At 43.3% G+C, this 23,674-nt stretch overlaps 1 protein-coding gene across 1 annotated transcript in view; it reads right to left on the minus strand.

The window, feature by feature from the left end:
* The window catches only part of GABRG3 (gamma-aminobutyric acid type A receptor subunit gamma3), a 308,837-nt gene extending 289,979 nt beyond the window's left edge, over positions 1 to 18,858 (minus strand). Inside the window, exons 1-2 of the mRNA XM_074317596.1 lie at positions 18,292 to 18,858; positions 13,192 to 13,340 (exon numbers count right to left, since the gene is read on the minus strand). Of these exons, the coding sequence (XP_074173697.1) occupies positions 13,192 to 13,340; positions 18,292 to 18,839 (697 nt within the window). The 5' untranslated portion in view covers positions 18,840 to 18,858. The remainder of the gene's footprint in view (positions 1 to 13,191; positions 13,341 to 18,291) is intronic.
* Between the last annotated feature and the right edge of the window lie 4,816 nt (positions 18,859 to 23,674).

Below are 23,674 nucleotides of genomic sequence, written 5' to 3' on the forward strand. Positions count from 1 at the left end.
AAGCTCTCCACATCTCCCCATGAAGGTGGTGCCGTATGACCCAAGTGAACTGTTCACAGAAGAGAAGCCCACCTTCCAGGGAATACCCCACCCCATTGTGTGAGAAGCTAGAATAGTGCAGAGAAAACATAACATTACTGTGTGAGAGAGAATTAAAGGCTGCAATCAGAGTGAAAATAAAACATTCTACCAACACCTACTGGAAAACAAAAGAAAGACCTCTTTCTATCAACCTGTTGCAGAACCCATTCTGGTAGATGTCTAGGAAGAGAAATAATAAATCATCAACTGCCATGAATAACCAAGGCAACAAGACAGCTCAGAAAGAAAGTGAAAAGTCTCCAGAAAATGAAGTTAAAGACATGGAAATCTGTGACTTAAATGGCAGAGAATTCAAGACTGCAGTTGTTAAAAAACTCAATGAGACACAAGAAAAAACAGACAGGCAGTTTAATGAACTCAGAAACACAATCAAAAAACAAAATGAACATTTTACCAAAGAGATTGAAATTTTAAAAAAGAACCAAATAGAATTTCTGGAGATTGAGAACTCAATAAAAGAAATGAAGAATGAAATAGCCAGTTTAGGTAGTAAAGTTGACCAGATGGAGGAAAGAGCCAGTGACACCGAAGATAGAAATCTGGAAATGACAGGGATGGAAGAAGAAAGAGATTTAACACTTAAAAGAAATGAAAGAACTCTACAAGAACTTTCTGACTCCATCAGCAACAGCAATATAAGAATAATGGACATACCGGAAGAAGAAAGACAGAAGGGAACAGAGAATATATTCAAACAAATAGTCGACGAGAACTTCCCAAACTTGTGGAAAGAACCAGATCCTCGAATCCAAGAAGTAAATAGAACACCTAATTACCTCAACCCCAACAGGCCTTCTCCAAGGCACATTGTATTGAAGCTGTCAAAAATTAACGACAAGGAAAGAATTCTCAAGGCAGACAGAGAAAAGAAGATGATAACCTACAAAGGAAAGCCCATTAAATTATCATCAGATTTTTCAGCAGAAACTCTACAAGCCAGGAGGGAGTAGAACCAAATATTCAAACTATTGAAAGAGAGAAATTATGAGTCAAGAATAATATATCCAGCAAAGGTATCTTTTAGATATGAAGGAGGAATAAAGATCTTTTCAGACATAAAGAAGGTGAGGGAATTTTCTAACACACGACCTGCACTACAAGAAATACTTAAGGTGGATATTCGACTAGCATCAGTAGGAATAATTTGTGGCAACCAAAACATAAAAGGAGGGGCAGTAAAGGCCTGAACCACAATATGGGAATGAAGAAAGTAAGCATGCTGAAGAAAAGGGAACTTTCTTTTACATAAGCTTAATGGTAACCACTCAAAAAAATCCAGAACTGAAATATATTATGCAATAAAAAAAGAAACAGAGGGAAAAATCATAGAATACCACTGCACAGAAATAACAGACAATAACACAAAGTCCAAGAAACAATGGAGACACAGTCTCACCAGAAAACCAAAGATAGAATGATAGGAAATCCTCACATATCAATAATCACCCTAAATGTAAATGGACTGAACTCACCAATAAAAAGGCACAGAGCAGCAGATTGGATAAAAAAAAACTAAACCCAACCATATGCTGCCTCCAAGAGACACATCTCAGCTACAAGGACAAATAAGCCTCAAAGTGAAAGACTGAAATTGACACTCCAAGCAAATGGTATCCAGAGAAAATCAGGTGTAGCCATACTGATATCATATGAAACAGACTTCAGGGTAAAAAAGGTAACAAGAGACAAAGATGCACATTTCATAATGATAAAGGAGACTATACAACAAGAAGGCATAACAGTCATCAATATTTATGCCTCCAATCAGGGAGCATTGAATTATACCAAGCAACTACTAAGAGAACTGCAGGGCAAAATGGACCAAAACACAAGTATAGTAGGGCACCTAAATACATCATTGACAGCTATGGATAGATCATCCAACAGAAAATAAATAAATAGCAGCCCTAAATGACACATTGAATGAAATAAATATAATTGACATTTATAGAGCACTTCATTCTAAAACATCAGACTATACATTTTTTTCTAGTGTACACGGAACATTCTCAAGGATGGACCATATATTGGCCCATAAAACTAGCCTCAGCAAATTTGAGAAGACTGAGATCATACCAAGCACATTCTCTGATCACAAGGCTTTGAAATTGGATATCAAAGGCAAAAAGAAAGCAGGAAAAACCACAAATATGTGGAGATTAAACAACATACTTTTAAAGAACGATAAGGTCAAAGAACAAATAACAGGAGAGATCAAAAGATACAGAGAAACAAATGAGAATGAAACTACATCCTACCAAAATTTTGGGGATGCAGCGAAAGCTGTTTTAGCAAGGAAATTTATATCATTACAGGCCTATCAAAAGAAACAAGAAAAATCCCAAATAAATAACCTAATGTTACACCTTAAAGAACTAGAAAGAGGAGAACAAATGAAACCCACGCTAAGCAGAAGGAAATAAAAATCAAAGAACTAAGTGAAATAGAGAAAAAAAAGACAATAGAAAAAATTAATGTGATAAAGAGCAGATTCTTTTAAGAGATTAATAAAATTGACAAACCATTGGCTAGACTAAAATAAAAAAAGACACTAATAAAATCAGAAATGAAAGAGGAGAAGTTATCATGGATGCCACAGAAATACAAAGGATCATCCAAGAAAACAATGAAGGACTATATGCCACCAAATTCAATAACCTAGAAGAAATGGACAAGTTTTTAGAAATATATAGTCTGCCTAGGCTGAAACACGAAGAAGAGGAAAATCTAAATAGACCGATAACCAGTAAGGAAATTGAATCAGTCATCGAAACCTTCCCAAAAGTCCGGGACCAGATGGCTTCCCTAGTAAATTCTACGAAACATTCAAAGAGGATCTAATACCTGTCCTACTCAAACTCTTCCAAAAAATTGAAGAGACAAACTCCTTCATTTTATGATGCCAACATTACTGATACCAAAACCTAAAGAAACTATAGACCAATATCTCTGATGAATAAAGATGCAAAAATCCTAAACAAAATTCTAGCAAATGGAATACAACAATGCATTAAAAAGATTATTCATCACGACCAAGTGGGGTTCATCCCAGGGGCACAAGGATAGTTCAACACACCCAAATCCATCAATGTGATACATCAAATAAGCAAAATAAAGGACAAAAATCATATGATTATATCAATTGATGCAGAAAAAGCATTTGACAAGATACAACATCCATTTATGATGAAAACACTTAATAAAATAGGTATAGAAGGAAAATACCTCAACATAATAAAGGCTATATATGACAAACCCTCAGCTAATCTCGTAATTAACGGTGAAAAACAGAAGCCCTTTGCTCTACGTTCAGGAACACAACAGGGCTGTCCCCTATCACCTCTGCTTTTTAACATAGGGTTGGAAGTCCTCACCAGAGCAATCAGGCAAGAGAAAGATAAAAGGAATCCAAATTGGGAATGAAGAAGTTGAACTGTCACTCTTTGCAGATGACATGATGCTATATATAGAAAACCCTAAAGACTCCCCCAAAAAGCTATTAGAAAAATCAATGAATACAGTAAAGTTGCCGGCTACAAAATCAACGTACAAAAGTCCATTGCATTCCTATATAGTAACAACAACGAAATCTCAGAAAAATAAAAAACAATTCCTTTTGCAATTGCAACAAAAAGAATAAAATACCTAAGAATAAACTTAACCAAGGATGTGAAAGACCTATATGCTGAAAACTATAAGACATTTTTAAAAAGAAATTGAAGAAAACAAAACACAAAGAAATGGAAAGCCATTCTGTGCTCATGGAGTGGAAGAATCAACATAGTTAAAATGGCCATATTACCCAAAGCAATATACAGATTTAATGCAATACCTATCAAAATCCCAATGGCAGTTTTTAAAGAAATAGGACAAAACATCATCAGAATTATTTGGAACCACAAAAGACCCCGAATAGCCAAGGCAATCCTAAGAAAAAAGAACAATGCTGGAGGTATCACACTTCCTGACTTTGGCTTGTACTACAGGGCTACAATAATCAAAACAGCATGGTATTGGCAGAAAAACAGACACATAGACCAAGGGAATAGAATTGAGAACCCAGAAATAAACCCACATAAATATGGACAATTTTTGATAAAGAAGCAAAAAACATACAATGGAGAAAAGACAGCCTCTTCAATAAATGGTGCTGGGAGAATTGGATAGCCATGTGCAAAAGAATGAAACTGGACTGCTATCTGTCACCATGTACCAAAATTAATTCAAAATGGATCAAAGACTTAAGCATAAGACCTGAAACAATAAACTGCATAGAAGAAAACATAGGTACTAAACTTATGGACCTTGGGTTCAAAGAGCATTTTATGAATTTGACTCCAAAGGCAAGGGAAGTAAAAGCTAAAATAAATGAATGGGACTATATCAAACCTAAAAGCTTCTGCACAGCAAAAGAAACCATCGACAAGATAAAGAGGCAACCAACTGAATGGGAGAAGATTTTTGGAAACAGTGCCTCTGATAAGAGGCTAATATCCAAAATACACAAGGAACTCATGAAACTCAACAACAAAAAACAAACAAACAGCCCTATTGAAAAATGGGCAGAGGACCTGAAGAGACATTTCTCCAAAGAGGACATACAAATGGCAAATATACAAATGAAAACATGCACAACATCACTAATCATCAGAGAAATGCAAATAAAAACTACAACGAGATATCACATCACCCCAGTTAGAATGGCTGTCATCAACAAGACAAATAGTAACAAATGTTGGAGAGGCTGTGGAGAAAAAGGAACCCTCATACACTGTTGGTGGGAATGCAGACTGGTGCAGCCGCTATGGAAGGCAGTGTGGAGGTTCCTCAAATAATTAAGAATAGAATTACCATATGACCCAGCAATCCCTCTCTTGGGTGTCTACCAAAAAAAATCTGAAAACATTTATTCATAAAGACATGTGTGCTCCAATGTTCATTGCAGCTTTATTTACAGTGGCGAAGACATGGAAACAACAAAAATGTCCTTCGATAGATGAATGGTATATATACATAATGGAATAGTATTTGGCAGTAAGAAAAGGTGAAATAGGACCATTTGTGACAACATGGATGAATCTTGAGATTATAATGCTAAGCGAAATAAGTCAGACAGAAAGAGAACCATGTGATTTCACTGGCATATAAAACTGAAAACAACAAAAGAACAAGACAAATAAATGAAGGAACAAAAACTCATAGACATAGACAATGGTTCAGGGGTTACCAGAGTGTAAAGGGGGAGGGGGACTGTAGAAGAGGGTAAATGGGGTCTAATATATGGTGATGGAAAGAGAATTGTCTCTGGGTGGTGAACAAACAATGTGAGATACAGATAATGTATTGCAGAATTGTACACCTGAAATCTGTGCAACTTTACTAACAATCATCACCCCAATAAACTTTAATTTAAAAAACAAACAAAAAACAATCACATGATCATATCTATTGATGTGGAAAAAGCGTTTGGCAAAATTCAACACCTATTTGTGATAAAAACTAATTGTCTCATAAAACGAGTGATAATAATGGGAACTTTCTCAGCTTGAGAAAGAACATATACAAAATACCTCTAGCTAACATCACACTTAATGGTGAAGATTGAATGCTTTTCCTCTACGATCTGGAAGAATACAAGGTGTCCACTCCGGCCACTGTTCCATTGAATGTTGGAAGTCTATCCAGTGCAACAAAGCAAGAGATGGAAATAAAGGTCATACAGGTTATAAAGCAAGAACTAAAACTTTCCTTATTTGCAGAAGACATTATGGTGTACATAGAAAATCCCAAGGAACCTATCAAAAGCCAAATAAAACTTCCTAAAACAAATAACTGAGTTCAGCAAATTAGGGGGCACAACATCAAGATATAAAAAGTAATTGTATTTCTGTAGATTAACAATGATCATAAGGAAAAAGGAATTTTAAGATACGGTACCATTTATAATAGCTCCAAAAAAATGAAATACTTAAGGGCAAATCTAACGAAACATATTTAGGATTTACCTAGTAAAAACTGTAAAACAGTATATGTAAGAAATTAAAGATCTAAATAAATGGAAAGACACATCACATTCATAGATTGGAATACTCAATAAAGATATCAATTCTTCATAAGCTGATAGACTTAAGTAAATATTTTTTTGTCAATATAGACAACATAATTCTAAAATTCATACAGAAAAGCAAATGAATCCTAAGAGTTAATTTTAAAAGAGAGGAGCAAAGAGGTTTAATTACTCACCCAGTTTCAAGACTTATTATATAGGTGTAGTAATTAAGACTGTTGGTATTGACACAGTAATAGACAAACAGGTAACTGGAACAAAATAGAGAACCCAGAAATAGCCCACACTAGGTGAGCCAACTGATTTTTGACAAATTTGCAAAAAGCAATTCAACAGAGAAAAGATGGCATTTTCAACAAATAACGATGGAGTAACTGGATATCCATAGGCAACACAACAAAAAAGAACACCTTGATTTTACATAAAAATTAACCCCATTTTTTCTATTCTTTAGATTCCATATATAAATGAGATCATGTGGTATTTGTCTTTCTCCATCTGACTTATTTCACTTAGCATGTTCTCTAGCTGAAGCTGAATACTGAATGTCAACTGTAATTTAATATATATATAGTCACAGGATGTGGAGTACAGCATAGGGAATAGAGTCAATGGAATTTTAATAGCTATATACGATGTCAGAGGGGTAGTAGATTGGGGGAGGGGAGTTATCACTTTGTGAGGGGTGTAAATGTCTAACTAGTATATTATTTTGTACACCTGAAACTAATAAAAAAATAAAAATAACCATAAATAGATAATGAATTAAAATGTAAAACATAAAATTATAAAACTTTTGTAGGAGGACCAAGATGGCAATGAGGTAGGAGCAATTACTGCTGTGGACAACTCAGGGCTGAACAACCAGCTTGTCATGCAGGCACTCAGCTCCTGCTCTCCGCACAAGAACACAGGCTATGGTGAGGCCAAAAAGGAACACCCACGGAGCCATAAGTAGGGGAGTCATATCACTATATTCTCGCTGGCAGCATCCGCCTCTCTGCAATCCGTGCTCCGCCACTTGCAGGCTCAGCCACCATCTTCTTGCTAGGGCCCCATTTTCTAGCAGCAATCTCTGCTTGCTAGTGTAACCACAGCCATTATATTAGTGGCCAATGGCTCACTGGTTACAGCTGACAGCCAACTAGCCACAGCTGATGTCCATCCAATCACAGTCGATGGCCATTTACTACCCGAGCCAGCACCTTTCTATGTGAGGCTGAGAGCCTGGAAACTGCTTTCTGGGGCTCTGTCCCCAAAGGGGTATAGATGTAAGAAACGTCTAAACCCATAGACAATTTTTATGAGTTTATCTGAGCCAAACTGATGACATGTTGGGGAGCAAGACCTCAAATGCTCCAGAAAATGACAGCTTGCAGTTTCTTTTATGCATTTGAGAGTACGGCGAAAACTTGAGAAGGTGACGTGGAGGTGCGTAAGCAAGGCAGGGATGGATTGCAGGACAGTTAACATGATTCTGTGCTCTCTTGAGGGTTGACACCCCCTTAGAGGGGTGTTACTTCTGGCATTTTGTGGGGACAGAGTCGCAGAGAGGAGTTTCCAGGCTCTCGGCCTCACGTGGCAAGGTGCTGGCTCAGGTAGTAAATGGCCATCAACTGTGATTGGATGGCCATCAGCTGTGGCTAGTTGGCCGTCAGCTGTAGTCAGTGAGCCATTGGCCACTAATATAACTGCTGTGGCTACGCTAGCAAGCAGAGCTTGCTGCTAGAAAATGGGGTCCTAGCAAGAAGATGGTGGCTGAGCCTGCAAGTGGCGGAGCACGGATTGCAGAGAGGCGGATCCTGCCAGCGAGAATATAGTGATATGACTCCCCTACTTATGGCTCCGTGGGTGTTCCTTTTTGGCCTCACCATGTCCTGCATTCTTATGTGGGGAGCGGGACCAGAGACCCCGCAGGCCGCCCCGCATGACACATGGCACAGCGAGCAGTGTACAGTGCCGGCCAAAGCTCTCCGAAGGATGGTGGAGCAGTTTGTAAGTATGAACGCTCAGTCTCAGGAAGACCAGGAGGAGCAGCTGCCAGAGAGCTGGACCCCCGTGGAGGGGTGGTAGGACATGGACGGTTCCCCAACCAACCGGAGAAAGCGAAGGTCATTGTGGCCCTGTGAGCTGGGAAGTGCTTACTGAGGCAGCCCGGATGCGGGACTTGTAGTCCCAGAAGGAAAGGCTTGCTGAGTCCTCCGTGGGAGCTGAGAGTGAGGTCAGGGTCATCCTTCACCCCCAGGACAGCCCTGGCGAATGACTATGGACTATGGGGAATTGCCTTCCATCCCTAATTTAATGGACAGCTTGACTGTTTGGGAACATACCACCATGTAGTGGAACTGGGGGATGTTTGCTTTTGTGTCTTGACCGGCCGCCATCGAGAATATGTAAGCACCTTGACTGTGAGCCGCTGTTGTTCCAGCAGGGTACTGAGAGGTCCAGAGAGAGTGGCAGTGCCCTGAGAGCCCTGGCTGTGTCCAGGAAGTCTGGCTGTGCCCAGAGAGAGTGGCAGTGCCCTGAGAAATCCTGGCTGTGTCCGGGAAGACAGGTGGTACCCTAAGAAGCCCAGGAAGTCTGGCTGTGCCCAGAAGGACTGGTGGTGCCCTGAGAAACCCTGGCTGTGTCCGGGAAGACTGGTGGTACCCCAAGAAGCCCAGGAAGTCTGGCCGTGCCCAGAAGGATTGGTGGTGCCCTGAGAAACCCTGGCTGTGCCCACAGAGCCTAGCTGTATCCAGGATATTGCATTCACCTCCAGGCTCCTCGCACAGGGCCCCTCGTGGAAGACGCTTGTTACGTAGATTGTGAGGCGAGAACTTGTAGGGGTGGAGTGTGGTGACAGGGCCCCAAAGAGCAGTTTCCAGGTTCTCGGCCTCACATAGACAGGTGTTGGCTCAGGTAGTAAATGGCCATTGACTGTGATTGGATGGCCATTAGCTGTGGCTAGTTGGCCGTCAGCTGTAATCAGTGAGCCATTGGCCACTAATATAACTGCTGTGGCTACACTAGCAAGCAGACATTGCTGCTAGAAAATGGGGGCCTAGCAAGAAGATGGTGGCTGAGCCTGCAAGCAGCGTAACGCGGATTGCAGAGAGGCGGATGCTGCCAGCGAGAATATAGTGATATGACCCCCCTACATATGGCTCCGTGGGTGTTCCTTTTTGGCCTCACCATGTCCTGAGTTCTTATGTGGGGAGCGGGAACAGAGACCCCGCCGGACGCCCCCCACGACAACCCCTCATCCAGATAGGGCAGCGGGAGCGCCACCCGGGGCTTCGGCCTACCTGCGGGGTTGCGGTGGTGCATTCACAGCTCGGGGCCTGTAGCCTTGGCCTGGGAACACCAGGGGCACCCAGGGACCGCAGGGCGGCGCCAGAGGCACTCCCAGCAGGCAGTGCGCGGGCGCCCAGAGCTCATGCTCCACGCGGGCTCGCTCCACGCTTTCCCCACAACCACCCGGCACTTAGAGGCAGCCCAGAGGCCGTTTCTACATGGACTGCTTTCTCTATAACAAAACGGAGAGAACCTGCATAGAGAAGACTGCGGAGCTCTGGAGCTCTCTGGGGGCCTCGGGAATTCTCAGGTTCTCTGGTGGGGGGGGGCGGTCAGAGGGCCCAGTGAGCGCCACTGTTTACCTCCCTTCCACCTCTGTAGGGTGGGACATAGGGTGGGACAGGACTCTAACCCCGGAGCTTGGCCTGCCTGCAAGGTCACTGCAGTGTAAGTCCCAGCCACAGCCATCATAAAGGAAATAAAAGGCATCCAAATGGGAAATGAAGAAGTAAAACTCTCATTTGCAGATGACATGATACTAAAGAGGCCATCCAAAAACTATTAGAACTAATAAATGACTTCAGTAGAGCTGCAGGAAACAATACACAGAAGTCTGTTGCGTTTCCATACACCAATAATGAATGATCAAAGAAGAAATTAAGAAAACAATCCCATTCACAATTGCATCAAAAGCATAAAATACCTGGCAAAAATTTAACCAGAGGTGAAAGACCTGTAGTGTGGAGACTATGAGATGTTAAAAAAATTGAACAAGATACAAATAAATGGAAGGATATACCTTGCTCATGGATTAGAAAGATTAATATTACACACAATGTGAAATATAGATAATGTATTACAGAATTATACACCTGAAATCTATGTAACTTTACTAATAATTGTCACCCCAATAAACTTTAAAGAAAAAGATTAATATTGTTAAAATACTGTCTTACGACCTAAACTAATATACAAATTCAATGTAATGTCTACTAAAATACCAATAGCATTCTTCTCAGAACACCTATTCTAAAATTTATATGGAACAACAACAGACCCCACATAGCAAAATAAATCTTGAGAAAGAACAAAGTGGGAGGTATCACACTCCCTAATATCAAACTATACTACAAAACTACAATAATCAAAACAGCATGGTACTAACACAAAAACAGATATATAGATCAATGGAATAGAATAGAGAGCCCAGAAATAAACCCTCTTTATATGGTCAATTAATCGATGAAAAAGGAGGTGAGGAAATACAGTAGGGTAAAGACAGTCTCTTCAATAAGTGGTGTTGGCAAAACTGAACAGATACATGCAAAAAAATGAAAGTGGACCACTTCCTTACACCATATACAAAAAATAGACTCAAAATGAATTAAAGGCTTACATGTAAGTCCTGAAACCATAAAACTCCTAGAAGAAAACATAGGTAGTAAACTCTTTGCCATCTCTCTTAGCAATATCTTTTTGGATATGTCTCCCTGGGCAAGGAAAACAAAAGAAAAAATAAACAAATGGGACTACATCAAATTTAAAAGTTTTTACAGAGCGAAGGAAACCATCATCAAAATGAAAAGACAACCTGGGAGAAGATATTTGCAAATGATACATCTGATAAAGGGTTAATATGAAAATATATAAAGAACTCACACACCAACTTAACACCAAAAAACAAACAATCCAATTAAAAAATGGGCAGAGGACCTGAATAGACATTTCTCCAAAAAGGACATACAGATGGCCGATAGACATATGAAAAGATGTTCAATGTCACTAATCATCAGGGAAATGTAAATTAAAACCACAATGAGATGCCACCTCACATCTGTCAGAATGGCCATCATCAATAAATCAACAAACAACAAGTGCTAGGGAGGATGTGGAGTAAAGGGAGCCCTTGTGCACTGTTGGTAGGAGTGTAAATTGGTGCAGCCACTATGGAAAACAGTATGGAGGGTCCTCAAAAATCTAACTCTAGAACTACCATATGACCCATCAATTCCACTTCTGGGTATTTAGCTGAAGAAAATAAAAACACTAACTCAGAAAGATATCTGCACTGCTATGTTCACTGCAGCATTACTAATAATAGCTAAGATATGGAAATAACCTAAGTGTCTAGCAATAGATGATTGGATAAAGAAGATGGGGTATATATACACAATGGAATATTATTCAGCAATAAAAAACGACTGAAATCTTGCCATTTGTGACAACAGAGGTGGACCTAGAGGGTACTGTGCTAAGTGAAATAAGTCAGACAGAGAAAGACAAATACTGTGTGATCTCACTTATATGTGGAATCTGAAAAAAAAAACACAAATGGATAAACAAAACAGAGACAGATCCATAGATATAGAGAACAAGCTGATGGTTGCCAAAGGGCAGGGGGTAGGAGGATGGGAAATAAATAAACAAGCAAACAAATAAATAATAAATAAAAATAAAATTACTCTCAAAAAACTATAAAACTTTTCGAAGAAGACAAAGGAAGAAATCTTATGGAACTAGGGCTTCATAGAGAGTTCTTAGACAGTACTTCAAAACCATGTTTCATAAAAGAAAAAAGGTCAATAAACTGGACTTCATCAATATTAAAAACTTTTCTTCTGTGAAAGAGCCTGTTAAAAGGATGAATGGATAAGCTACAGACTGAGAGAAAACAATCTGCAAACTATATCTGGGAAAGGAATGAACTCTTAATATACAAATGAAGAATGCTTAATATACAACAGAAGAAGACCCCAAAACAACCAATTGGTCCACTGGCAAGTAATATGAAGAGACATTTCAGTGAAGAGGATATGTTTGTGGTAAATAAGCATAGAAAGAGTTCACTATCACTGACCATTAGGGAAACACAATAAGAACCACATGAGGAATCAGCCTATCAGATACATACCTGTTCGATCAGTTAAAATTAAAAAAAAAAAAAAAAAATAGTGACAATACCAATTGCTGGTGAAGATACAGAGAAATTGGATTTCCTATATGTGGCTGATGAGAATAGAAACATGGTAGGGCAATTTTGGAAAAGAGTTTGACAGTTTCCTATAAAAAAAAACCAAAAAACAAAGAAGCATTCACCATACAACCTAGCAATCCTGCTCCTGGGCATTTTATCCCAGAGAATAAAATCAAATGTGCAAACAAAAGTCTGTATACAAATGCGCATAGTCATTTTAATTGTAATGGACAGAAACTAGAAACCACCAAAATGTTCCTCAGTTGGTGAATGAAGAAACCGGGTTCCACCTGCAGCCTGGAATATGACTCCCCAACAAGGAAGAGCAAACGATCGACACACAATCTGAATGGATCCCAGAGTCATTTTGCTGAGGGAAGAAAAGCCAGTCTCAAAAGATCACATGCTGAATGACTTCATGTATGTGACATTCTTGAAATGACAAAAACATGGCCATGGAAAACAAATCAGTGGCTGACAGGGGTTAGGGGTTTTGGAGAGAAGAGGGTGTGGCTATAAAGGGAAGTAGGACGGGGTCTGGATGGTGATTGCAGGGGTCCTTACACAAATCTGTGACAAGGTGACATAGAACCCTGCACACGCATTGCACCAGCATCATCCTCCTGGGTTTGATATCACACTATAGTCCTGAACTGTGTGACGTGTACTGTCTTTGCAACTTCCTGTGACTTTATAATGGTTTAAAAATAAAAACTTAAAACTACCTCATCACAGTATATTTTCTATTGGAATAACAAGCATCAACACTCACTCCCAATGTCCGGCCTCAGCTTTTTGTCATATTCTCTCAGCAGCTTGTTGAGAATAAGAGTCACGTCGGTGTCTTGGGACTTGGGAGCCAGGACCCACTTCTGGTTTGACGACGTGTCTTCATAGTCATCCTCCTCCACCTTTCTGGACCTGTAATTACGGCACAAGGTGTGAGTGTAAGATGCAGCAATTGCTCCAGAAAGTACGTTAAATACGGCCCATGCAGGGGCTGCTGAAATAGGTAGCAGGTCCCCAGGACCCTAATCCCAACCAGTGGATTCTCTCTCAAATTCAAGAATAAAATGAGACATAATAAGGAAAGGTTCATTAGGGAGAATGCTTAACATGGCATCATGTTTTCATAGAATGCCAGGAAATGAGTCCACTTCCAAGGGAAACTGCAGCCACGGTGATAAGTAAATCAATGCCAGACGACCAACCAGTAGGCAGCCTTCCAGGTCCACCTGGAGAACAGCTGCAGGTCAAGGTGCAAACATTCCAGATGTTGTGAGATGGTGAGTTTATGGGCCACGGCCACCCCCCCCCCACTACCAAGACCACCTTTCAGTTGAAGGTGAGAGTAGCATTTGACAGAATGCACTCGTGCACGCATAGTGGAGTCTGACCTGTGTACTTCTTGTGGAGAGTAAACTCTTTGGTCGAGGCACACGTGGCACATTATGAGGTGGTCTGCTTTGCCAGCACTCGTTTGGGGTGTCAAGGTGCAGAGACGTTGGTTGGTGAACACCTGCTGGCAATTTATAGCCCCCCCCAACACACACTTGTACAGCAGCCTACTTCAGACATTAAAAATTAAAATCTTTCTCATATCTCTTCACCATTTTGGCCCCTTAATAAATGGGTCCAAATGAATACTTGAGCATTTCCGGGTTTGTTTTGTGCAGGGCTGAGCATGACAGTGGCCTCTTCTGGGCAATACACGCTGACAGCAGCACCTGAATGGAGAGGCCTCAAAATGACAAGCGAGCTTTCTAGTGAGTGAGGCTGTCTCAACAACAGCTGTTCAGACTTGAAGAGTGGAGGGTGCTCTTGTGCCCTAAAGCAGCACGTCAGTGGACTGTCACTGGCCAGGGCAAGGAAGCTTGTAAAACAAACAAACTCCTTCCGGAGTCAGGGTCCGTGGGCGTGCCTCATGACTGTTTCTAACGGCTAGGTATGAGCTCACTTCTTTTCAGCTTCCCTGACTGGAGCCAAATGTTACCGGCTCAGGGCAGCTGTGCTCTGGGTCGTATGTTTTCTTTAAGTTAACTTTGGGAATTTTCTCAATGATCTATAATGAACATGAAATGAATGAAAAGAATAAACTTTTTAAAGATCATCACCTCTACTTAAAGGCTCCAGAATCACATGTGTACGTATATCTATATATCATACATCACGTTTTATAACCACTTGTGTAATCATATATGGGTCACATATTATGTACATGAGTCTTGTTATGAGTGCTAACGAGCCTTGACAGAGACTAGTGCAGTGTCAGTCTAGACCTGGGTGACTGTACACACGTATGTGACATTTTGGTAATGCGTGTATGGCATATGTTTAGCAGACTGAGTTCACTTAAGTTTTCCCTAGGCAGATCTTAAAGTGTAATTCTATTTCTTGAATATTTATTGGCTAGAAGGATAAAATAAGTCATCCATAGGAACTATAAGCTGCCATGGATTTTTATTCACACAGAACACTCACCATCAATAGGAACCGATCAAATTTGGGACACATATTCAATAAGTGAAATGCTACATTTCATTATTTGTATAACTAAACTTTTACAAATAGCAAGCACTATAGATTTTTAAATGCCACTGTAAGATATTTTCTTTAATCAGGAATATTGCCAGAAATGTTAATTTTATCATTTTGAAAGAAAACAAGTAGGTTGAAACAGGTTGGGTAGGGCATGGGTGGCTGGGAGCCAGCCATCCGTTGCCCACAGGACCTGGCAATTCATTCTGTAGCAAAGCTGTTGGGAGGTGCACAGAGGGGCAGTTGACCTTGGCCAAACCACATACAACATTCCTAAGACAGTTGCAAGTCGGCCCCAGAGCTTTCCTCTCTCCCTCGGGGCTGGCTGTCTCCTCCCTTCCCCCTCACCCTTCTCCCTCACCCTTTTTCTTTCTCCCCTCCCCCCCACCCAAGGGCAGCTCACCAGCACAGGCTGGATGAAGCTGTCCCTGCTACTGCCCAGTAGTCACTGGGACACAGACTGAGCACAGCGACACGTCTTCCTCAACTCTCTGTGCACAGCCTTGGCTTCCGAAAAGCGCTTTGAGCTACTTCAGTAACAAGTATTGAAATGAGCCTAATTCTCCCTCTAGTGGTGATGGAGGGTTTTCCTGAAATTGCATAAGCTTCTTCCTAAGAGGGGGACACAGGAAGGAAAAGCAGCAATATTCCCTCTAGCGCCTTCAGGAGGTAAAGGGACCCTGGGCTGTGGGGCTGAGGGGTGGAGGGGCGGGCAGTGCTCAGGGATGCTCCCGGTGCCTCAGCAGCACACACTGGGCTACCTGATCCTGAGCCCACATCAGTTTGCTGCAGGATGTCAGAGAATGAAGCAGAAGCCTCGCCGTGCTAGTGCCAGAACGCTGGCCCCACAGGGAAATCCGCGCTTTGATGAAAACCAGTGTCACCTCAGGGGACCCATGGAATGTGAATAAAACAGAAACGCTCTGTTTCTCTAAATTCCAGTGGGTTATATATAATCTTCATGAGCATTTTGTTTTTAGGATTGTTGGCTCTGGAATCCCGTCACTGCAATTAGCCTTTCCTTAAAAACAAACTGGCAATGGCATTGTCAGCAACTGCTCAGCCCTCAGATGTCATTTCCATTTCTTGCACTTTCTCTTCTAACAGAGAGACAAGGGTGAAGCCTGAGGTCCTGTCAGCATCACCAGGAGCTCCCACACCTTGCAGAGCAGCTACGCACCTTCCTTCCTGGTACCCGCGGCCCCGGTGTGACTTGTGCGTTTCAATGGACAGTAAATTCACCCGTGGGTGTCAGAATAGGGCACTTCCTCCAGGGAGCTGCTGAGCTTGCACCATAGAGCACAACTGTCACAACCGTTCCCAGGCCGTCCAACACCAGGGAGGCATTCCGGTGCAAATGAGAACGCGCTCAGCATTGATGACAGCTTTGAAAGATGACACTGGATGTCAGGTTATTTTACCCATCTGGAAAACCCATTCAAACAACAAAGACACGTTCAAAAGAGAGGTGGACAGCAATAAAACCAGTTTAAAATTTGGATTTTTTCCAAAGGCTATACAACCTCTACTGTGAAGGCCATGGTCCCACTCCAGATATAGTAGAAGGTATTATGGTCATTACATCTGCTTTGCTGGGATGGAAGGTGTAGGATCACGGGAGCCTCTGTGTGTGTGTGTGTGTGTGTGTGTGTGTGTGTGTGTGTGTGTGTGACAATGCCTGGGAACCCCACGATGGTGTCTTCCTACTCATCACATAAACAACAACGGGCACTCTTCCCTGTAGCACGTCAGGTATCTGTGGGGCTAAACAGTTGATTACCTAACCCTGAACTGCAGTTCGCGTCATCCAGTTGGTGGCAACAGAAAGGTCATGTAGACATGACTTCAGATCGTGTAATACAACTTCAGACCTCCTCGTTTTGCCGGCTGCCGTCTGCTGGTCTGTCTGCCTCGAAAGGGAGATGATCCAGGCAGAACCCACCTCAGACAGTGCAGCCCCATTTCCTGCCAGCTCTGTCCTTACGCAGGAAGAAACTTCAGTGGAAAGGCCAAGGAAAGCCCTGCCTGGTAGAGAGCGCTGCCTGTGGGTCACCAGTGGTGTCTGCTGTCCCTCGTCCACCCTCTGCCTATCACTCTCAACTTTTACAGAGGGCAAGTGCTAGGAAAGGGATGGCCAGGCTTTCTTCCTCAAGGACAAACACCCCTATTGAAGGTGGGGAGTAAGAATTGGGGGCTCCCTCACATCTTGGAGGGTTTGTTCGTGTGCCTCCCTGGATCCTTCTGACTTCACAACATGAACAAAATGTGGGACCTCGGGCATTGCCTGCTGATACCTCTCAGGCTCCCAGATGGGGGTAATGAACAAGTGTCAAGAGGGACCTGAGATTTGGGGTGGGGGTGGGGGTGGGGGAAGAGGCAGGGAGCTGCTCTGATTTCCAAAGCATAGGGCAGTGTGCAGTCTTTGGGCCAGAGGCAGAATTTGAGAAACCAAATCCAGAATCTCCAGTCATATTTACAGCTGCAGGGTTTAACCCTTCAGGTCCCGCTGGCTTTCCATGGTCACCAGCCACCTTCATCCCCTCCTGGAGCATCTGTAAGCTCCCATTAGCTGGCTAGTGTTCTGGCTGAGGTTAAAGGCACTTATGGTGACACAATTTCTTAGGTTACCAGGCAGAAGCCTTTGCTAGCTCTATGGGGGTAGGTGTGTGTGCATTCAGTGTGGAAAAGTGGCTCATCTACGTGTGTGTGTGTCTGTGTGTGTGCAGGACCTCGGAGGGAAGTCCTCTCTGAGAGGCAGGGCTCTCAGCGGCCACCTGGCCCCCTCCTGGCCCAGCCTCCAGCCTGGATGCTCTCCCCAGTCTGATCCCAACTGGGCAGCTAGGAAATCAGGACTCCTGGGTCCTGGAAAATTTCAGAGCAATGGCAAATGATACAGAATGCCAGCGTGTATGTGCGTGTGTGTGTGTGTGTGTGTGTGTGTGTGTGTGTGTGTGTGACCCTGCAACACTTGAGGTGGGGGTAAGGGGTAGATAAGGACGTAGACACCTCTGGTCCCTTATGATTTTGGCTTTCAAAACCCCTTCAAACCTCCAGATCCTAAAAAGCTGCAGGAGAAAAGCCCATCAATCCCAGTTCCCACGTTCCGGCTGCAGGGAAGGCTGCAGCCGCCCAGCCTGGGGGGCAGAGGGCCGAGTCCAGGGTGGGACAGGGCTGGGTGCAGCTCGCTTCCCTCGTCCTCCCTTCCCCTGCACCCTCCCTCCCCCCGCAGCCCAGCCGACGGCGGCGCGCCAGGGACCCCGGGCCAGGACAGCGCCCCCCGCCGCCCTCCCGCCTGCGCGGAGCCTCGGAGATGCGGAGCCCGGGTGCCACTTACCGCGCGTGCAAGCCGGACAGCAGGCCGAGGAGCAGCAGCAGCTCGGGGGCCATGTCGCCGCGGGGCTCCGGGTGCGGGTCCGAGGCCTCCGCCGGCTCCGATGCCGCTGATTGCGGCTCGACTCGGGCGCCCGGCCGCCGGCGGGACAGGCGTGGACTCGGGCGGCGTCGGGTCTGCGCGCTCCCCGCCGGGTCCGCGCCGCCGGGTGGCTGGCGGGAGCGGGTGGCGCGAGCGGTCCCGGCCCCGCAGCCCGCCCGCCGCCCGCCGCCGGTGCCCGGGCGGGGCTCTGCGCGCCGTGTCGGCCCCGCGCGCTCCGAGGCGGGGGCAGCGAGGCGGCCGTTGGGTGGCAGCGCCTCCGAGGCGGTCCCCGCGGGAGGAGTTTCCCCAGTTACACGCGTGACCACGCGCGAGGGAAGAAAGCGAGTCGGAGTGGACTGCGGGTCGGAGGCCGGGAAGGGGGCGGGCCCCGCGGGGGCGGAGAGGCTTGGGGATCCCGCAGGGAGCCGGAGGTAGGGCCCCCACTTCCTCCTGTCATTTCTCCAGCGCATCCGGACCTCCTGTTGCCCGCGCCACCAGGAGCGCCACGTGTAGGTAGGCCACAGCCTCGGAGTGACACGCTCTGCTGACAGCAGCCCTTCCAGGCACACGTCGTGCTCAGTCGCCTGCCCTCCTCCTACGGAGGAAAAGTGTTTCGCTGGGGAGTATTTGGGGAAAAGCACCCCCTTCCCACGGAAAACACGGACTAACACATCCCAACAAGCAGTCGCGGTGGGAAGGAATGCGAAAGGCAGGAGAGAAAGACCTGAAGCCAAAAGCGACAGGCGCTCTGTTCGGGCCACAGACAGCACTTTAGTCAATGTGCCTTCATATTCCGAAGAGGACATTTTTCATTTATGTTTCCGTTTGTGATAATCACTCAGAAAGCTTGTCGGTCACCATATCAATATTCCAATATTAGCATAGCTTGGAATAAATCCACGAAGACGTTTGCTTTTCTGTTGAAAAAAAAAAAAAGTAGTTCTTAGAAAGTACTCTATATTTTGAACTACGATTCAGAGTTAGGAAACAGTGTGATAACTGTGTCTTTAATATGGTTAAATATCTTTGTTCATAAAATATATGGAAGAGTAAACTGAACGTTGTTTGGTGCTTTCCTCCTTATTCTTGGGTTCATCAACATGAAGGTGGTCATGAAGTGAAGTTGATGATGATGGTATCTTTTCTTAAAAAAAAAAAAAAACGATGGCGCTGTTGCCTCCTTGGGGTTTCCATCTCCTGTCTCTGTGTGGTCACTCCTGCTCCTGCGTCTCAGGGCTCCTCCTGGCGTCCTCCTCTGCCTTCCACGTCTCTCTGACTCAGGTTTTGTCTTCTGAGAAGACTGGAACGTTCCTGCATCTGCCACCTCCAGCACCTTCACCACTTCTTCCAGCTTCGGGGCACTATGAACCTTTGTCATACTCTGCCCTAATCTCTAATTTTCTCCATCACACAACTGAGCACTTTAAAAATCACAGATAATGATTTGTTAATTGCTTGTACAAACATATCAAGTCTCCACATAGGTGTTAAGTGTGCTGTGGGGGGGGGGGGAGCAAGTAAAAAGAAACAATTCATTTGTGCCTCGATTTTTAACAGAGTCATAGGAACATAGGTAAACATAACAATGAGATCAAGTGATAACATAATAGGCATCCAGGACTCAGGTGAAGGTTTTACACAGATTAACTCATTTTAATACTCGTAGCATTATTACTATTTTAAAGATGGAGAAAAGGCACAGAGAAGTTAAGTGATTTCCCTAAGTTCACACAGCTAGGAGCTTGAGCTCTGCTAGTTAAAACCAAGCAGTCGATTCTACCATGGCAATCTTAATCATTACGCCATACCTCTCACATGAGCAGGAGCTCAGGAAGCATTTGCTGCTTGCTTCTTGGAGCAAAGTTTGAAACTCCTTGCTGTATTTGTTATTATTTGAGCGTGAGTACAAATGCTCAGAAGTTGTTTATAATAAAAACAGGCTGATATTTGAATGGTTTTGTATATTACCAGCATAATGAGAAGTGTCCTGTGAAGTTTTTACAATTCAACCAGTGGAAAAGAAAATGTGGTGTTCTTTTTACATCCCTGTATAGTTTATGCCTTTCCTTCTTGCATGTGTTCAATGTGTTGTTATTACGAATTAATGCAGCATGACGTCGTCTGGCGTTTGCAATGCTTTGCTCCATTTATTGGACTGAGTGGGTCAGCTCGGTAGACTTGAACCTTTTAGCTTGAAAAGCCCCCCTTTCCATGTTGAGTTCTGGAACAAGATTTTCTTTTCTTTTCTTTCCTCTCCTCTCCTCTCCTCTCCTCTCCTCTCCTCTCCTCTCCTCTCCTCTCCTCTCCTCTCCTCTCCTCTCCTCTCATCTCTTCCTCTTCTTTTAAGCTAAATGAGTTTAGAGGAAGGGAAAATCCAAAGCAAGCTTTCTAGACGTAAGTGTGAAAGCAAAATGCAAGGTCAAGAATCTAGAATCTTCAAAGGGCAGGCTTTTAGGGTTTAATTTTCCTTCTTTGCTCAGCTATACCTGTGGGGGAGGTGGGAGGGGGGAGGAGAGGAAGAAAGGAGGGAGGAGGGAGGGAGGGAGGGAGAGAGGGGAGAGAGGGAGCGGGGTGCTTTACGGAGCATGCGCACTGCTTACTCTCCGCTCCATCTTCAGCACCAGAGAAGCTGACAGTTCCACGTGGGCGCGCGGGATTTGCATCCCATTCCCCAAGTTTGTAGGCAAAGAAAGGGAAATAAGTAACATAAGAGGAAAGGGTTCGGGACTGATCCTGGCAACCTAAGCACGTTCATCCCTGTAGATACCGCCCACCCTCCAGCCACGCGAGCTGTCAGTCACGGTCTGGGAGCCCCCCCGCCACTGTGCAGCCGGTGGGCTGAGTGCACCTGAGCGGGAAGAACCAGAGCGGACGCCGAGACCCGAGGCTTCTTGGAGAAATACCTGAGGTTTCCTTTCCTGTCTCCGCTTCACCTCTTGCAGCCACTGCATCCCTTAACCTATATCCCTTATTGCTTCTGGGTTTTGTAACATCTGTCCAACTGTCAAAATTACACTTCTCTATTAATGATATGTTCTATTTTTTAAAAATTAAATTAAATTAAAACTTTCCCTCAACTTTGAAAAAAATTGTCAAGGGATAACACACACACACACACCAAAATGCACTCATCGTCCAGGCGCGGCTCAGTGAGTTTTTACACGTGTATCCACCGGGGACGTACAAGGATAGCCTGTGGGCACCATTCAGAAGATACAGAACATTTTCCCCGGGGCCCCTCCCAGTCAACCCGACCCAAAGGAACAGCCATTCTGTTTTCTGTCACAATAGACTTGTTTTGCCTGCTCTTGCATCTCACATAGAAAAATATAGTATTTTCTATTTAACCTCTGGTTCATTTCACCGAGTATAATGTCTGCTAAATGGAGCCATTATTTGTGATTTTTTTATTGCTGCACGTGGCATTTCATGGTTATTTAATAAACCCCACATTCCTTAGCGGACATGTTTTTTGGTGCTCCATTCTCTTGCTTATCTGGCTAAAAACGGAATTTGTAGATCACAGGGAAGGCATATGTTCAGTGATGATGAATATTACTAAAGAGATTTCCTAAGTGCTTGTATCAACTTATCACCCACTGGCTAGGTGCCTTCCACACACAGCCTCAGTGAAATGCAGCCTTGCCATTCTCTTCCATTAGACTCATCCTGATGTATCATTCTGGTTTTACTCACTGGGCTCCTCTCAAATTCTTACCAGCCCCTGGAGTGTTTTCTTTTATGAAGTGTCACCCAAGACTTCTGCCCATTTTTAGACTAGCCTGTAGTTTTAGTAGAAGTTCATTTTTGTTTGTAGAAGAAACTCATTACCTGTTTTTGATATGCGTCATTTAATGTGTGCATGTATGTGTGCATATGTGTATGCATGCACACGTGTGTGTGTGTTGAATATCTTCCCTCAGTTAGTGGTCTGCCTGTATATTTTCCGAATAGTGTATTATGAACATTATTGCCTCGCATCCTATTTAATAAATCATTGACTATCCAGACGTTGTAAAGATAATCTATGTTTTCACCTAAAAGCTATAGAAGAAAACCCTTCTTTTAAGTCTAGATTTCATTGCTAATTAATTTTAGTATATGATTTTGCTTATGAGTTAATATGTATTTTTATACAGACAACTAATTGACCTCATATGATTTATTTAAAACACTACCTTTGTACTACTGAATTTCATAAATCAGGTGACCATATATGAATGCATCTTTTTCTGGGCTCTGTTCTCTGGATTTATTGGTCTACACTTGCACCAATACCCCACTCTTTAAAAAATACTATAGCTAATACCTATTATTTCTAGTACTCTGAATTTATTCTTTTGGCTCTTCTGGGCTATTTGCATTTCCATATAAGTCAGCTTGCAAAACTTCCCCCCAATTTTTAAAACTGTTTACTCTGAAATACTCACAAGCTTTAAAAGAAACCTATAATACAAAAACATAATGTGACATAATCTACAGTCCCTAGTCTAATTTTGTTAATTGTTCCAATAACAACTTCAAAATCATTTCCCCCCATATTGTCCAAGACCCCTTTCAGGGTCACACAATCCATTCATTGTGTCTCTTTAGTCTGTTTTTAATCTGTAATAGAACAGCTTCTTGGTCTTCCATGGTCTTTTATAACATTGAAAGTTTCAGTGGAGACAACTGCTTTTGGGGACTGCACCTCAGCTAGGGTCTTTCTGCTGTTTCCCCGTGATCAGACTCCAGTCATGTATTTTGGGCAGAAATCCAGCATAAGTTGTGCTGCTTTTCTCAGTGCATCACATCCGAGGTACACAGTGATGGTTTGTCGTACCATGTCTCACGTTGATCCCTTAGTTATCTGCCAGCTTTCTCCACCGTGAAGTTACTTCTGTTTTAGTTGGGGGAATTCTTTGAGAATATTTAACTCTTTTAGTTTTGACTTGCGCTGGTGATTCTTGCCTCCTGTTGATTGTAAAATGGTGATTTTCTAAATGTGTTGTTTCTTCTACAGGTAAGAGTTGGTTTATACTTTAAAGAAGCACTTTATCTCTTCCTCTATTATTACTTTCAGTAAGGACTCATGATTTTTTGTTTTATTCAATGTATTTGAATCCATTACTGTCATTATGTATTGTTATTCTCAAATTATCCAAGATTTAGACAGTAGAAGCCTCTTCAGGATGACTCCTGCCTGACTCCTTTGAGCATGTCTCCAATGTATTTGAATATGGCCGTACTTTCTGGTGCAAGAATTTCCAAGCTCACTTATAATTTCCTTTTGCCAGCCCTTGAAACCACAATTTTATCCTGGTTT

The sequence above is a fragment of the Rhinolophus sinicus genome, linkage group LG13 (genome assembly GCF_036562045.2).
Source record: "Rhinolophus sinicus isolate RSC01 linkage group LG13, ASM3656204v1, whole genome shotgun sequence".
NCBI lineage: Eukaryota > Metazoa > Chordata > Mammalia > Chiroptera > Rhinolophidae > Rhinolophus > Rhinolophus sinicus.